We start from the raw sequence: 15,530 nt of genomic DNA on the forward strand, positions 1-15,530 counted from the left end.
GAGCCACTGCACCTAGCCAAAAGATCCCATTCTTAAGTGCATGTAGTGCAGTGGCATTAAGTATAACTTCACAATGTTATGCAACCATCAGCACCATCCATTTCCAGAACTTTCATTTTCCCCAACTGAAACTCCTTACACATTAAACAGTAACTCCCCGTTTTTCCCTACCCCACCCCTGGCAACCACCATTCTATTTTCTGTCTCTATTAATTTGACTATTCTAGGAACCTCCTACTGTATGATTCGTATATAGAATCATATAGTACGAATCCTTCTGTGACTGGCTTATTTCACTTAGCTGTTTTCAAGGTTCATCTATGTTATAGCATGGGTCAGAATTTCCTTCCTTTTTAAGGCTGAATGATATTCCATTTTATGGATAAAACACACTTTCTGTCTAGTCATCCATCAATGAACATTTGGGTTGCTTCCACCTTTTTGGCTACTGAGAATCAAGCCGCTGTGAACCTGGTTGTTCAAATACTGGTTTTCTGACATTTGAGTCCTCGCTCTCACATCTTCTAGGTATAAGCCCAGAAATGTAATTGCTGGATCACATGATAATCCTGTTTAATTTTTGAGGATCACCATACCATTTTCCACAGTGACTGCCGTATTTTCCAGTCCCACCAGCAAAGCACAGGGTGGCAGTTTCCCCATGTCCATGCCAATGCTTGTCATTTTGTTGTTTATTGTTTTTATTAATATGCATCCTGACATGAAATAGTATCTCATTGTGGTTTTGACTGGCATTTCCCTAATGATGAGTGATATGGAGCTTTTTTATGTACTTATAGATTATATATAGATCTTTGGAGAAATATCTGTTCATGTCCATTGTCTCATTTTTTAATCAGGTTTTTTTTGGTTGCATTGTAGTAGTTCTTTATATATTCTGCATATCAATCCCTTATGGCATATATTGTTTGCAAAGGAATACTCTCTAAATTGGCCTGAAAGAACTGAAAGAGCTTGAGAGAGAATTGGCCTGGGATGGGGTATTGGGACCCACTCACTCATCTACCCATCATCCATCCTTAATTCACTCCACAGTACTCTGGTTCAGGGTGCTTGGGGAATACAAAGATGGAAAAAGTACAGTCACTGACTTTGGTGTGCTTATTGTCTAATGAGAGAGACAGGCTTGTACCACTAACACTAATGTACAGAGGGTCAAAGCAATGCTGGAATAAGTGAGCATATGCTGATGTTGTTAGAAAATCCACTAATTCTAGATAAAAGCGGGTATCCCAAAAGACACTGTCAGTTCCAGGGGCAGGAGGCCAATTCTGTCAGATGTAGAGAAGGACTTCTCAGGCCGGACGGTCAGATGCAGGGCTCAGAGAGACTGAAAGGAGGCTGACCTAGGTGAAGCTGGGAGAGGGGACAGGGACCTAGCCCAAAGTCCAAGGAGAAAAACGCACTTGAAGAAAGACCTTCTAGAAACTCTTGAGGGCATAAGATGTCCCAAGAAAAAATTCCTGTGGTCATCTCAGAAGAATGAGTGTCACCGTATTCTGTCTGAATTCAAACTTTAGACCTCTGAGGTGAGAAGAAGGGCTTCCTGAAGACCCAGAGCAGGAGAGAACAGAAATGGAAAGGATTTGGGTCATCTATTCTCAGAAGCAGAGGGCAGAATTCTCGTCTGGTGTTCAGCAGTCTCAGAAGTAAATAGGTCCATGGACTAGCAACCGTGCAAGAACTTTATATAATTCTGGAACATTTTAATTACCTTGTATTTATTTTGGGGTTTGGGGTGCGTGTGTGTTACTACTTCTTTTGTGTTTTCTTCAATACATGAAGCAAATGTTTAATGAGCCCCTATTTTGTGCCTGACACTGTTCTGGGAGCTGCCTCAGTGAACAAGCCAGAGGCCTGCCTTGAGGGAGCTTCTTCAGAAACAGCCAACACAGTTGCGTCCTAGGCCACAGTTGTGCCCTGGCCTTGGAGTGTCTGATGGGATGTCAGGAAAACCTCCAGAATCAAGTTCATGGGTGCAACTTTACAGAGGACAGAAGTGCACACAGTGCCCTGGGACAGCAGAGAGAAAAGTAGTCCAGAGTCTAGACCTGGGGCCAGGGTTGCCCAGGACTGTCCTGGTTTTAGCATTGCAAGCCCGGCATCCCGAGGAAACCCTCAGCCCCAGCACAGTGGGACAGTCAGTCATCCTACCTAGGACTGAACCGCTGGAAAGCATGGCCAACTTCTCCATGAGGCACAGCAGGCTTAGTGCCAGGGCCCCACAAGACTTTAGAGGCCCATAAAAATGTTTTAATTTCTTACAATCAGGAGAACAAAATGAACATTTAGGCTGAAAAAAGTGTTTTAACATAGGATATTGATATATTTGTCTTTATATCACTGTAAGCATAGAATATAATTTTCAGTGGTTTTTTTTTTTTCTTTTTTTTTAATGGAGGAAGGGGCCCTTAGCCCCAAAGTCAAAAGTGCTTAGGACCCATGAAACTTATAATGTGGCCTTGGCTGAAGGGCCTATCGGGGTCAAGGTCCCATATTGGGCCCCCACTGGCCAAGCTTTGGTCAAATGACTACTAAGATGATGATGGTGATGATGGTGATGACGATCTGGATGAAGACCCACTAGCCAGCATTTATGGAGTGCTTACTGTGTACTTACATTGTGCTAAGCACTTTCAGGCATGAGATCTCATTTCATCTTCACCACAAATGTATAAACTGCATTTCACAAAGAAATCAGGCTCGGTGTGGTGGTTCATGCCTGTAATCCTTGCACTTGTGGAGGCCAAGGTGGGAGGACTGCTTGATTTTTACCTTCACATTAATCCTGAGGCAATAAAGGATTTTTCCCAAATTTGTAGACGAAGAAACTGAGGCTTAGAGATTATCTGACTTTCTCAACATCACGTAGTTCGTATTGGGCAAACATACACTTGTGTTCATCCTGCAGGTATTTACTGAACCCCTACTATGTGTCAAGCTGGCACTGGGATCTGGGACACCATAGAGGGCACGACAGGCACGGGTGCTTCTCTCACAAAACTCAGTCTAAATGGAAATGCAAGGCTCACTGCACTGTAATTCCTGGGAGAAATTAAGACCTTTTTATCCACTATAGGCCACAGGGGACTAGTAAAGGTTCTTGAGCAAGTATTTCCTATTTGCCTCATGCTCAGAGCCATCAGGCATAGAGAAGAACTGGAAGTGGATGTAAGTCATTAAACAGCTTCAGTCTAGTTGGGAAGACCTGAGATGGATGGTCTACTGGAGGTTAATATCAGTAGCCAGGTGTGGTAGCTCATGCCTGTAATCCCAGCACTTTGGGAGGCTGAAGAGGGAGGATCACTGAGGCCAGGTGTTTGAGACCGGCTGGGCAATATAATGAGAGCCCCATCTCTTAACAACACAAAATAGAAATCTGAGTCTTAGTGAGGTGGACTTGCTCGAGTTCACAGAAGACCAAGGGCATGGCCAACGCAGGCCACCTGTGGCCCAGCATGTAAGTCAGTGCAGTCTAATAGTGAAAAGTAACAGCATCTTCCCTGTTGAGTTATTTAGGGGATTAAATGAGATCAGGACCTTGAAGCCTTTAGGGCAGTGCTTGGCTGTCGGTGATTTTTAATATTATAATGAGGCCCTGCAGGGCTTGAACCTAGGTCCCTATAAGGGAGCTCCTGTTCCCTAGTATGACCCACTCTAGCTGAGCTGCTCCTGTGCAGAGACTGAGATGGTCACCTCAAAGAGCAGGGGAGCCTGTGTCCAGGCTCTGGGGCATGCTGGCAACCCGGGGAGTCTGCTGGAGTGGCCTGATCTGGGTGACTTTTTGTCCCAGATTGCACAGCGCTTGCTCTGGTGTGCCACAGTGCGTGCATCTCTGTCTTCCCTTCTCAGGTCACCTGCAGACTCCCAAGGACAGGGTCACACCCCATCTGCTTCATCTCCCAAGGTGCCTTTCACAATCCTCACCCATAGGCAATTCATTCAGTTACTATTAACCGACTGGCAACATTGACCATCTGCTCTGTTTTTGTCTTTGGGGACCTGAGTCTCTTTCCATTCTCAACCTCCACCCATCACCTCTTTATTCCCTCTGCTCTATTAATACACCCTACCAGAGCTGCTCAAATTCCACACGGAGCAGAAGCTCCATGCTAAAGCCCCCTCCTTGCTCTGCTGCAAATAACCTCTGAGAGAACACAGTTAAGGAGCTCCCAACCCTTTTTTTTGGGGGGGACAATGGACAGTGCCATAGAGGGACCTGTGGAAATCAACCCCTTCACTGATGTGAGTGGGACTGTGGAGTCCATTTCAGAACACAGGCCCTTGAAGACCTGAGAGGGGACCCTGCAGTGAGGCCCCATAGGGCTTCCTCTTTCTCATGTGGTTAAGACCATCACAAAGGGACCAATGATTTTTTTTTTTTTGAGGTGGAGTCTCACTCTGTCACCCAGGCTGGAGTGCAGTGGCACGATCTTGGCTCACTACAACCTCTGCCTCCTGGGTTCAAGTGATTCTCCTGCCTTAGCCTCCTGAGTAGCTGGGACTATAGGCACATGCCACCATGCCTGACTATTTTTTTTTTTTTTTTTTTAAGTACAGATGGGGTTTCACTATGTTGCCCAGGCTGGTCTTGAACTCCTGACCTCACATTTTGAATGTGGTTTGGACATTGAGCAGGGTATTTCAAATCCAGCCCAGATAGATGGGTGTCTGCCCCTTGCCTGCAGAGGTGCCCATTTAGGGCAGGCTTAGCAGAGGCAGGGGTGTTTAGGGTCTGGAAGGCAGCTGCAGATGGACAGTCTCCTGTGGGAGGGGCCTGAGGCTTTCCTCCTGACTTAAGCCTGCAGATGGCTTCCATCCAAGGGGAGAAAGAATTGCTGCTGACAGATTTGCTAAGAGCTGAGAAAGAGGAAATGTGGCAAAGGCGAATGGTGAATGGCTTCCGGGATATTTTTTGTTTTGTTTTCTTGCGTCGTGTGCATTAAGAACGCATGGACTGGCTTGGGCTTGGCTAAGGTAGAGTTTTGCTGACAATGAAAAAGTAAGTCAGTGAAAAAGTAAAGTTGTGGCCGTTAGAAATGTTCTTCGTGCTCCTTTAGACTGATTATTCCTGCTGCCATTCAGCCATGCTAGCTAGCCTCCAAGAGGCCCCCATCTCCACACTCAGTTCTCTGAAATAGAAGAGGAAGCAATGATGAAAAAAAAACAGCCTATCTTATGTGTAAAACCTTAGTCCTGAGAAGGGGGCCTTAGAGCTTCTCTAGTATCACTTCGTGATTTCACAGATAAGGAAACTGAGGCTCTGAGAGGGGAAGTAACTCCCCAGAGGTCACAGGTCATTTGATGGTCTTGCATTTGTTCTCATCAGCCAGCTGCCGAGAGCTGAGCCATAGGGCTCAAGACAAAGCCCCATGCCCCATGTGTGTTCTTGGCATCAGACCCCCAGGGTGCAGCTAAGTGTGACCTAGGGGTCTGGGGTGGGCTCTGGCCTGAGACTCCCCAGGCTGCCTTGCCCTCCCTGGCCACCCAGTCAACAGGTATTTATCTGACACCTCCTTGAAGGCCGGCCCAGGTTTCAGCCATGCCCCACAGGGGTGCCAAAAGGCTTAAGCACCAGACTAATGTCTGTCTCCCTCCAGAGAGCATCTCACCAGGAGATGGGATTAACATGTGAAATAATCATTAAACAAAGGCAGCATATAATTAAACGCCAACTGTAGCCATACAGGCACTGAAATCCCTCGATAGGCTCCTGCAATATGGATTTAACACTAGCCAGCAGCTGCAGAGATCTGTGATGATGGTAACTGGTACTTTTGCTGCAATAGGAATCTGAGGCTTTGAGGCCATGGGGCTGTGTTTGGGAGCGAGTCGTTGAGCAAGGGAGTGAGCCTAGCCGTCTATCTGCATCCCCACTCCAGCCAGCTTTGGTGCCTCCTCATCGCAGAATGGAGGAAAGTAAGCAACATCCAGGGAAGTGCCCAAGCCTTTGTCTACTCGTGAAGAGTGTCCATGAAATGAGAGTGAAGTTACAAAGGCCCATTAACTGGTGGTGTGAGGAAATGCACAGGAAACATAGGAAGTATGATTCAGGAGCAAGAAGGAGACCAGGACAAAACTGTGCATACCTTTCTCCATGAGGGAATCAAAATGCCAGGGATCTGAGATATTAAGAGAGCAGAGAGTGGAGAGATGGCTACAGACTGGAGAAATTTCACTGGGAAATGACATAGAAAAGATGGAGCTAGGGCTAATAATATTCTCATCAGGAGACTCTGCACAAACTACAGTGTAGAGCAAACTACTGCCTGTGGCCAGGTTCCATAAATAAAGTTTGTTTTGCTTTTGAGACAGGGTCTTGCTTTGTCACCCAGGCTGGAGTACAGTGGCACAATCATGGCTCACTGCAGCCTTGAGCTCCTGGGCTCAAGCCATCCTCCCACCTCAGCCTCCTGAGTAGCTGGGACTACAGGTTTACCACACCCAGCTAGTTTTTGTATTTTTTGTAGAGACAGGGTCTCACTATGTTGCCCAGTTTGGTCTCGAACTCCTGGGCTCAAGTGATCTTCCTGCCTCGGCCTCTCAAAGTGCTAGGATTATAGGTGGGAGCCACCACGTCAAGCCCATAAATAAAGTTTTACTGTAACCCAGTCACACTCATCCAGTGGTTGCTTTTGTGCTGCAATAGTACAGTTGAATAGTGGCAACAGACTGCATGGCCTGCAAAGCCTACTGTATTTACTGTCTGGCCCTTTATAGAAAATGTCTGCCAACGACTGGTGCAGAGAAAGGAATGAATGAACTCTATGGGCACATGGCCAATCAGAAGCAGTACTCAAGAAAAATGCAAACTGAGATTGGCCTAGAGAGACAGGGCTTTGTTTTCCTGGGATGATAGTCACAATGCATGCTTCTGGATGGGTTTGGTGATTTTTCAGAACACTTTTGTGCCCATTATCTCATTTGATTTTCACCTTCACATCAATCCTGTGAGGCAATAAAGGATTTTTATCCCAAATTTATAGATGAAGAAACTGAGGCTTAGAGATTATCTGACTTTCTCAATATCACGTAGTTCGTATTGGGCGTCAGGAGCCAAACACACACTTGCATTCATCCTGCAGGTATTTACTGAACCCCTACTATGTCTCAAGCTGGCACTGGGATCTGGGACACCATAGAGGGCACGACAGGCACGGGTGCTTCTCTCACAGAACTCAGTCTAAATGGAAATGCAAGGCTCACTGCATGGTAATTCCTAGGAAAAATTAAGACCTTTTTATCCACTGTAGACCACAGGGGACCGCAAAACATTCTTGAGCAAGTGTTTCCTATTTGCCTCATGCTCAGAGCCAGCAGGCACAGAGCACAAACTGAAGTATGATGTAAGTCATTAAAGAGCTTCAGTCTAGTTGGAAAGAAGGCCTGAGACCGATGGTCTACTTACATGGAGGTAATGTAAGTAGCCAGGTGAAGTGCCTCATGCCTGTAGTCCCAGCACTTTGTGAGGCTGAAGTGAGAGTATTGCTTGAGACCAGAGTTTGAGACCAGCCCAGGAAATATAGCAAGACACCTCATTTCTACAAAAAATAAAAAATAAAAAAACTGGCCAGGAGTGTGGTGCACGCTTGTAGTCCCAGCTACATGGGAGGCTGAGGCAGGAGGATCGCTTGAACCTAGGAGGTCGAGGCTGCAGTGAGCTCTGATTGCACCACTGCACTCTCCCCTGGGTGACAGAGACTTAAGTGCCAGATAGTATAGTGCTGGCTTTAGATGTGGGTTGGCTTTAACCTTACCGTGGCTCACTTTCCTTGACTGTAAAATGAGCATCATCATAGTGTTTTCTGTGATACGTTTGCTGTGATGATGAAATGAGCTAATGCATGCTAAGTGAGTAGAATAGTGCGTGTCACATATTAGCTACAGGGAATCATCATCACCATTCAGGACTGGAGTGGTCAGGAAGGGCTTGACAAGTGAAGGGACTTCTGATGGGCAGACGGGCGTGAGATGATTCACATCACGGGCTGAAAAGACTGACACATTCAAAAAGAGGGAGAGTGAAATTTTTAGCAAAAATGAGGTTTGTGATTTTGGTCAAGAGAAAGTAAGCACAAATGTATATGATGGCTGCGGCCCAGCGGGTGGGACACACATCCTCCTCAGTCCGCCCTCATCCTGGGGACCCCCTCTCATTGCCACAGCATTCCTGGGGGCCCTGTCCCTAGCTGGGAATACCAGAAGCCATGTGACTCACTCAGAGCCCCTCCTCAGGGCACTGGGTCATTCCCCAGTCACCAAAATTAAGACCACATATGTCATTGATTACAATGCAGTAGTCAGGGTTTTGTTGTTGTTGCTTTAATGATAAAGAAAAACAACTTAGGGCAAATCTGCTCTGAGTTAGGCCCCAGATGACAGGGGTATGGTCCTCCTTACTTTGTTAGGAATATTTAAATGGAAGCATTAGAAAATCACTCAGGGTGGGGGTGTTGCTCTGAACCTCTAGCACCCAGCCTCTTTAGTTGGCTGTTCCCCAGTCACCTCCAGAGCTGAAAGAGGACATGTCCTTTTCTACCGCGTAGGACATGTGAGCACAAACCTATTTTTCACCCATGCCCTGGACATGCCTGGTGCATTGGGAACGGCTCAGCCATCTGCCACCAATGCCAGGGGCTTAATCGGAGCAGATGAATTCCACACCAGATGCACTGAGATGTGTGAGCCCCCCAGGAGAGACACCTCACAAACCTGTCTATAATGGTTAAATCATAACAGAGTTCCCCATTCTGTCTCTATCTTGGGCCACCCCAAGAGGCAAAACTGTCTGCTTGGTTTCTCGCTTTGTACCCGTGGATGGATCCTTCACTTGGAAGACTTAAGAATCTGGCAGGTGAATAGAAATCAGAGTCTTTGTCTCATCCTCTGAAGATGACTATAGTATCGATCTTGCTGACATGGCAGATACCGCCTGTCAGGTAAACCTTTGGGGTGTTTGTGTGTTTCTTGGCACCAAGTGTTAGTTCTGCAGCTGGATGAAGACCCTTGAGGTCTGGAATTGTTGTGAGGCGTCTGTCTATTTCAGTTCTTTTCAAATGTTGCTGTGCATTAGAATCAACTGGGAAATTTTTAAAATTCCGACGCCCGGACTGTACCCCAGACCAATTAAATCAGAATCTCCAGAGATAAAGCTCAAGCAGCTAAGTTTCTAAAGATCCCCCAGATGACTGCACTGTGCAGACAAATTTAAGAACCACCGGTCTAGGTCCTGCACCAGCTCTTGGGTGGAAAAAGATTGGTGAGCCATCGTGGCTGTGGCTGGCTGGCCTATTTTGGGAGGTGATTCACTCAGCCCCTGGGTCACATCTTGTCTGCCAGATTTTTTTTTGTGGGCAGCAGCCATCCCAGACCTGGCTGCTGACATTCCATGGCTGTGACATTCGTGGTGTTGGCTACACACGGGGCTTCTGGCACTCTCAGACAGGGCTCCCCATCACCAGCCAGAGGGCCAGGCCTCAGAATGGTGAGGTCAGGGCTGCTGTCTTGCGTCAGCCCTGGAAGGCGGAGGTGCCTGTGGCCACTTTCGTCACTTCCCCGGGTTTGTGGTGGGAAAGGGAGAGTTAGATGAGTCTATCTGCTGAAGAAAAGGGGAACAGGAAGAAGAAACCCTAGGCTAAGGCAGCTTTGCTTCTCACTGTATTCAAAACCAAGCCTTTGAAAGCCATGGCACAGCTGCCTTTTCTTACAGGGAAATGGCTCCAGCTTGGTTGGAAGCTGTGAAAGGAGATCTTCCAGGAGCTTCTAGATTTATTATTATTTTTTTTTTGAGACAAAGTTTTCTCTCTTGTTGCCCAGGCTGGAGTGCAATGGTGCAATCTCGGCTCACTGCAATCTCTGCTTCCCAGGTTCTAGCAATTCTCCTGCCTCAGCCTCCTGAGTAGCTGGGATTACAGGCGCGAGCCACTACACCCAGCTAATTTTATATTTTTAGTAGAGATGGGGTTTCTCCATGTTGGTCAGGCTAGTCTCAACCTCCTAACCTCAGGTGATCTGCCCGCCTTGGCCTCCCAAAGTGCTGGAATTACATGCGTGAGCTACTGTGCCCAGCCACTTCTAGAATTTTCTTTCCATCTCTTCTTTTTTATAGACAAGTATGAGAAAGCTATTACCTCCTGAGGAGCAACAGCCTATGTGCTTCAGAGACAGAGTGGAGTGTATAATAGTAATCAGACAACGGTGTCTTTCCAACTGGAAGTTTTCCAGAGGGAAGGCAGGATGGGGGTAAGGCCAGGGTCAGGCACACCTGGTGCCATAGACACATGCTCAGCTGGCGAGGACTGAGGGTGGGAAGCTTTGGGAGCTACCCAAGGGAAGGGATGAGGAATGAGAGGCTTCATTGTGAGAATCCCTGGGTTAACAGGCTGACAGTAAATGAAGAGAGTCTGTGAGGCTCACGCTACTTGCTATTCACCTCCAGCAAGTGAGAGATGGCCAGGGCTGCTTGCCCTTGGGTGGTCTGCAACAGAATCAAGGTTCAGTTCCAGAGACCTGGGAAGGCACACAGGAGAAGGCTGGGCCCTGCTTCTTGGTGGCTGTATCTCACTTGAGTTAGGAAGTCCTTCCTTCCCACCATCACAGGTGACATAGTGCCTCTGGGGCCTGACCCATGGCTTAGACATATCTTAGATGAGCATTTCACAGATCAGGTAACTTACAGGCCTTGGTTTAATAGCTGCTCATCCCAGCCCTGCAGCATGGAGTTTTCAATGATCACTATGGGTGTGGCAGGCCGGCCTCTTCAGCAAAAGATGCTGTCCCATGGTGGCTACATGGTGAATTGAGAACGTGGGCCTTAGACTTGATTCCAGTTCCTACTTAGCCACTTACTAGCAGGAGACCACAGGCATGTTTCTTAACCTCTCTGAGCCTCAGTTTTGTAATCTGTAAAGAATGACATACCTAGTATGTAAGATAATGTATGTGAAAGTACCCAGCACAGGCTGTTATTAATAGATTAGGAGCCTGGGGGAGAGTACAGAGGAGCAGACAGGCCAGGGAATGATGCCATGATGGAAAGAGGACATCAGAAGCTAGCACGGTGGCTCACACTTGTAATCCCAGCACTTTGGGAGGCAGAGGCGGCTGGATCACTTGAGGTTAGGAGTTTGAGGCCACCCAGCCTGGCCAATATAGTGAAACCCTGTCTCTGCTAGAAATATAAAAATTAGCTGGGTGTGATGGTGCACACCTGTAATACCAGCAACTTGGGAAGCTGAGGCAGGAGAATCACTTGAACCCGGGAGGTGGAGGTTGCAGTGAGCTTAGATTGTGCCACTGCACTCCAGCCTTGGTGACAGAGGGAGACTCCATCTCAAAAAAAAAAAAAAAAAAAAAAAAAGAGGATGTCAGCTGTGCTGAGCTGAGGGGTTGGAGGTGGGAGGCTGGAGCCATGCCAGCTCCTCTTGGCAGCCAGAGCCTGACGTTGTATCAGTTCTGTGGGGATTGGAAAGTGGGAGAAGGAAGTGATGGCAGGTTGTCAGGGTGGTGTGTCTCTCACACGGCTTGCTGAAGGGAGGAAGGTAGGGCAAAGCTCTGTCACGGGGGCCCTGCTGTGTCCTGCCGGGTGGTGGTGTGACGTCACAGCAGCTGTGAAATTCCCCAGCCAAACCCAAACACCCACAGGACAGTGTCAGATGGTGTCAGAGTCATCCCTCTCTGGGCCTCAGTTTCCTCATTTGCCAAAAAAGAATCCTGATCCACCCCAAGTCTGCCACACTTCTAATATCAGGCAAATTCTGGGTGGGTTCCAACCAACCTGTTCCCACACTCCCAGCCACTCAGGGACAGTGTGAGGATAAAACCGGGAAGTGGGTAACGGTGAACGTGAGAGCGAGATCCAGAGAACTGACTAAGGGACAGTGGCTTTGACCCCAGAATTCACTCCTGTACTCTCTCTACAAGGTGAGGGCATTGACCTCCATCTCCTCAACTTCATTCTTCACTTTTCCTTCCCGGCGGGGGGAGGAGGAGGGCATCTGGGAACATATGAGGAGAATGAGCACATGGTCTCGCAGAAGGAATGCAACAGGACAGACCTGGAATTTCTGTTTCGTTCTGTACGCGCTGACTAGGGCATGAGGCAAGTTGCTAAAGTTCTCTTAGTCTCAATAGTCTCACCTGTGAGGTGGGTTAAGATGGGGAGAATAAACGATCTTGCAGACTTCTGGTTTGTGAGAATCAAATGAGAGAACGTATGCCAAGTACTTGGCACAGGGGAGGTGCTAAGTAAATGCTGGGCGTCCCTGTGCTCAGTAGCGGTTTGTCTCCTCTGTTATGGTGGAGGGCTCCACCCCTTCATCCCTGCCAGTTCACTCATTCATTTGACAAATAGATACTTACTTCTCGCTATGTGAAAAGCACTGCAGCAAGTGATATGGGGCCTGAACTGGCGTCCATGTGTCCTTGGTCCTTTGGATCTAAGAGAATTCTTGTCTTTCCCATCAGCAGCATATACTGACACCACGGGTAGACACCTGTCCCTCCAGCTGTGTTGGTACTTCCTTGAGGAGACAGACCATGGCTTGTATTTCTTTGCATCTCCCATAGCATCAAAGGAGCATCTTTTCCATAGCAACCCTTCGAGGGCAAATGCGGCTCTGCTTGTTCGCCACATTCATAGTCAGTGCCTGAGTGCCAGACACTTTCACACTTAAGCCCGTACAGTAGTTATTGTTCCCATTTCACAGATAGGGAGACTGAGGCTTAGAGAAATCTGAGTTACTTCCCCAGGAGGGCCAGCTAGACACTGGCACAGCTGCAATTTGACCTCTCATTGTCTCACTCTGAGTCCATGCAGTTAGTTCCACCCTGCAGGGCTGGTGCTCACTTCTTGGTTAGAGAGGCTTTGGGGAGGGCGTGGTCATTCCCTTTCTCACCCTGAGAACCACTGGACACCCACTTCCACTCTGTGTCTGTTCCAGAATGTCTGTAAACCTGTGGAGGAGACACAGCGTCCACCCACACTGCAGGAGATCAAGCAGAAGATCGACAGCTACAACACGCGAGAGAAGAACTGCCTGGGCATGAAGCTGGTGAGTGCCTGCCCCCCTCACACACCCCTCTTCCCACTCCACCACCTGCTTAGGGTTTGGCGCCTCTGCCCGCCCTCTAAATTCTGTGGCTACTCCCTGGCAGGTCCCTCCCTTTCCTCCAGCATCTAGAGGCCATCTGGAAGCCAGGACCCTCAGTGCACTCCACGTGCTTCAGGGAAATAGATCTGACCCTTTTTATTACTTGCTTGTGTCTTTGGGAAGCTCTCTTAACTTCTCTGAGCTTCGACGTAAACTAAGTGATTAAATGATATACAGTGACCAAGGGCCTGGTATTGCTTGGCCCCCAGGAAGCCAGGACAATAGGACTCAGCTGCTTCCCTTCCTACCCCTTCGATTGTGCGGTGCTCAGAGACGGGAGGGCACCCAACTTCGTACCTGGTTGGGAAAGGCTATCTTCAATGGGGAGGGGAGAAGGTAGAAAAACACTGCCCTCTGCTGGTGGCTGGCATCAACTGGCTCTTCAAAATTCAGCCAGATGGGGCACCAGAAAATCCAGTCACAGATGGACCTGGGTTTAAGTCTTAAAGGCTGTTTCTTAGTAAAGAGACGCAGGAGGAAATCTAGTGGGCTGGTTCTCCAAGGCCCTCATTATAGAACCTTCCTGCTTCCTGCCTGGTTCAGAGGTACACACTAGAGTGGCTACCCCACACCCTGCCTCTTACAGTGGGGACTCACCAAAGGCAACTGGTGTCCGCCTGGGTGCAGGAGGTTTGGGGGAGCTGGCCTGAGCCTCCTGGGAGGGAAAGCCACTGCAGCCCCACAGGTCTCTGGTAGTTGGATCCTGAGGGTCTTCTCCCAGCCCACTGTGGGGAAAGGGATCTCTGCTCCTCCCTCCAGCTCTCCCAGGTCAACAGAGGCAGGAAAGAACTCAAGGAGACAGATGGGTGTTGCTGGGGCAATGGCCCCGAGTGGCAGGTATGATCATGCAAGGCGGATAGCCCTGACCCCACATAACATGTCCCCACTGGCAGAGTGAAGATGGCACTTACACGGGTTTCATCAAAGTGCATCTGAAGCTCCGACGGCCTGTGACAGTGCCTGCCGGGATCCGGCCCCAGTCCATCTATGATGCCATCAAGGAGGTGAACCTGGCGGCTGCTACGGACAAGCGGACATCCTTCTACCTTCCCCTCGATGCCGTCAAGCAGCTGCACATCAGCAGCACCACCACCGTCAGTGAGGTCATCCAGGGGCTGCTCAAGAAGTTCATGGTGGTGGACAATCCCCAGAAGTTTGCACTTTTTAAGCGGATACACAAGGATGGACAAGGTAGGAGAAAGTGCACCCAACCAGACCATTCCCTTCCTACCTGTGTACAGGCCCACCCACTAACAGCCCTGCCGGCCTTGGGCAGGAGCTCCTGAGCACCAGGGGTCCAGCTGCCTGCATGGTGTTCACATCTGTGGAATCCGGGCAGGGAGGCAAGAGCAGAGAGCTTGACAGGGCAGCTTCCTTGGCTCACTGTGTCCCTAACTCTGCTGGTGGGTTCAGGAAGATCACACCCTAGGCTCCCATTTCCTGTTCTGTGCAATGGGAGGAATCCGCCCACCATTCCTAATCTTTCAGGAGATGGTGTGAATGGAATCATGCTTTGAACTGAGCAGACACCCAAGACAAAAGATTATTGCCCCGTTTGTTATCGTCATATCCATTGCATTAAAAGGCCCCTATGTCTACTTCTAGTTATAAGTACCCCACCTCTGTGTTTCCAATCCTTTCCCCCAAGCCTGGGCCCTGCCCTCCTTTTCTGGGATGAGCTCCCAGCCCCGTCTCTTGGTTTGCAGTTCTCTTCCAGAAACTCTCCATTGCTGACTGCCCCCTCTACCTGCGCCTGCTTGCTGGGCCTGACACGGAGGTCCTCAGCTTTGTGCTAAAGGAGAATGAAACTGGAGAGGTGGAGGTAGGTCTGGGCCCCTTGTGCAAACCCAGCCCTCAGGGTACCTTGGGTGGGTGCAGGTGGGTGTTGCCCTAACTACCCCACATAGGTGGGAACCACGCAGCAGGGTCAGGAAGATGACTGTTGAGAAAGTGAGCAGGGTTGGGTGATGGGGCTGGGGTCAGTGTTTCAGCCAGGCCTCTGAGCACCCTGGAGTAGCATGTTAGGGCCTGTGTGTGGCAAGGCCTGTGGAAAGAAAGGATTTCATGTGCTTTATTTCTGAAAACTCGGCGAGGAGGGGGACCAGGGAACTCCCTGCGCTCAGGCCCAGGCTGGTTTTGCTCTAAGAAATGGCCTAAGGCCTACCAAGCTGCACCTCTGGGCTTCACTGGGTATAGATGTTTTTGAGCCATCAGTCCTCCCCTTTCTTGGATACTGACCTCCAACCCCAAGGGAAGCTAACCAGTGTGCAGTCTTGTGACATAAACAGGGGTAAAAGCAGGGGTAAAAACCAGGGGTAAAAACAGGCTGGTACCATCCATGGCCTGAGAATGACCGAC

At 48.9% G+C, this 15,530-nt stretch overlaps 1 protein-coding gene and 1 long non-coding RNA gene across 3 annotated transcripts in view; one reads left to right on the forward strand and one right to left on the reverse strand.

The window, feature by feature from the left end:
• RASSF5 (Ras association domain family member 5) overlaps positions 1 to 15,530 on the forward strand; it is a 78,333-nt gene that overhangs the window by 59,366 nt on the left and 3,437 nt on the right. For both annotated transcript variants that reach the window (XM_032289025.1, XM_032289026.1), the window contains 3 exons: positions 12,963 to 13,073; positions 14,066 to 14,363; positions 14,879 to 14,994. In XM_032289025.1, the coding sequence (XP_032144916.1) occupies positions 12,963 to 13,073; positions 14,066 to 14,363; positions 14,879 to 14,994 (525 nt within the window). The remainder of the gene's footprint in view (positions 1 to 12,962; positions 13,074 to 14,065; positions 14,364 to 14,878; positions 14,995 to 15,530) is intronic.
• On the reverse strand, positions 2,394 to 7,366 carry LOC116558819. The gene is made up of 2 exons (XR_004272179.1): positions 6,957 to 7,366; positions 2,394 to 2,796 (listed from the first exon to the last, which is right to left on the reverse strand). It is a non-coding gene; the product is annotated as an uncharacterized LOC116558819 (long non-coding RNA).

This window comes from Sapajus apella, unplaced genomic scaffold (assembly GCF_009761245.1).
Source record: "Sapajus apella isolate SASKATOON/1434 unplaced genomic scaffold, GSC_monkey_1.0 scaffold22, whole genome shotgun sequence".
Taxonomy (NCBI): domain Eukaryota; kingdom Metazoa; phylum Chordata; class Mammalia; order Primates; family Cebidae; genus Sapajus; species Sapajus apella.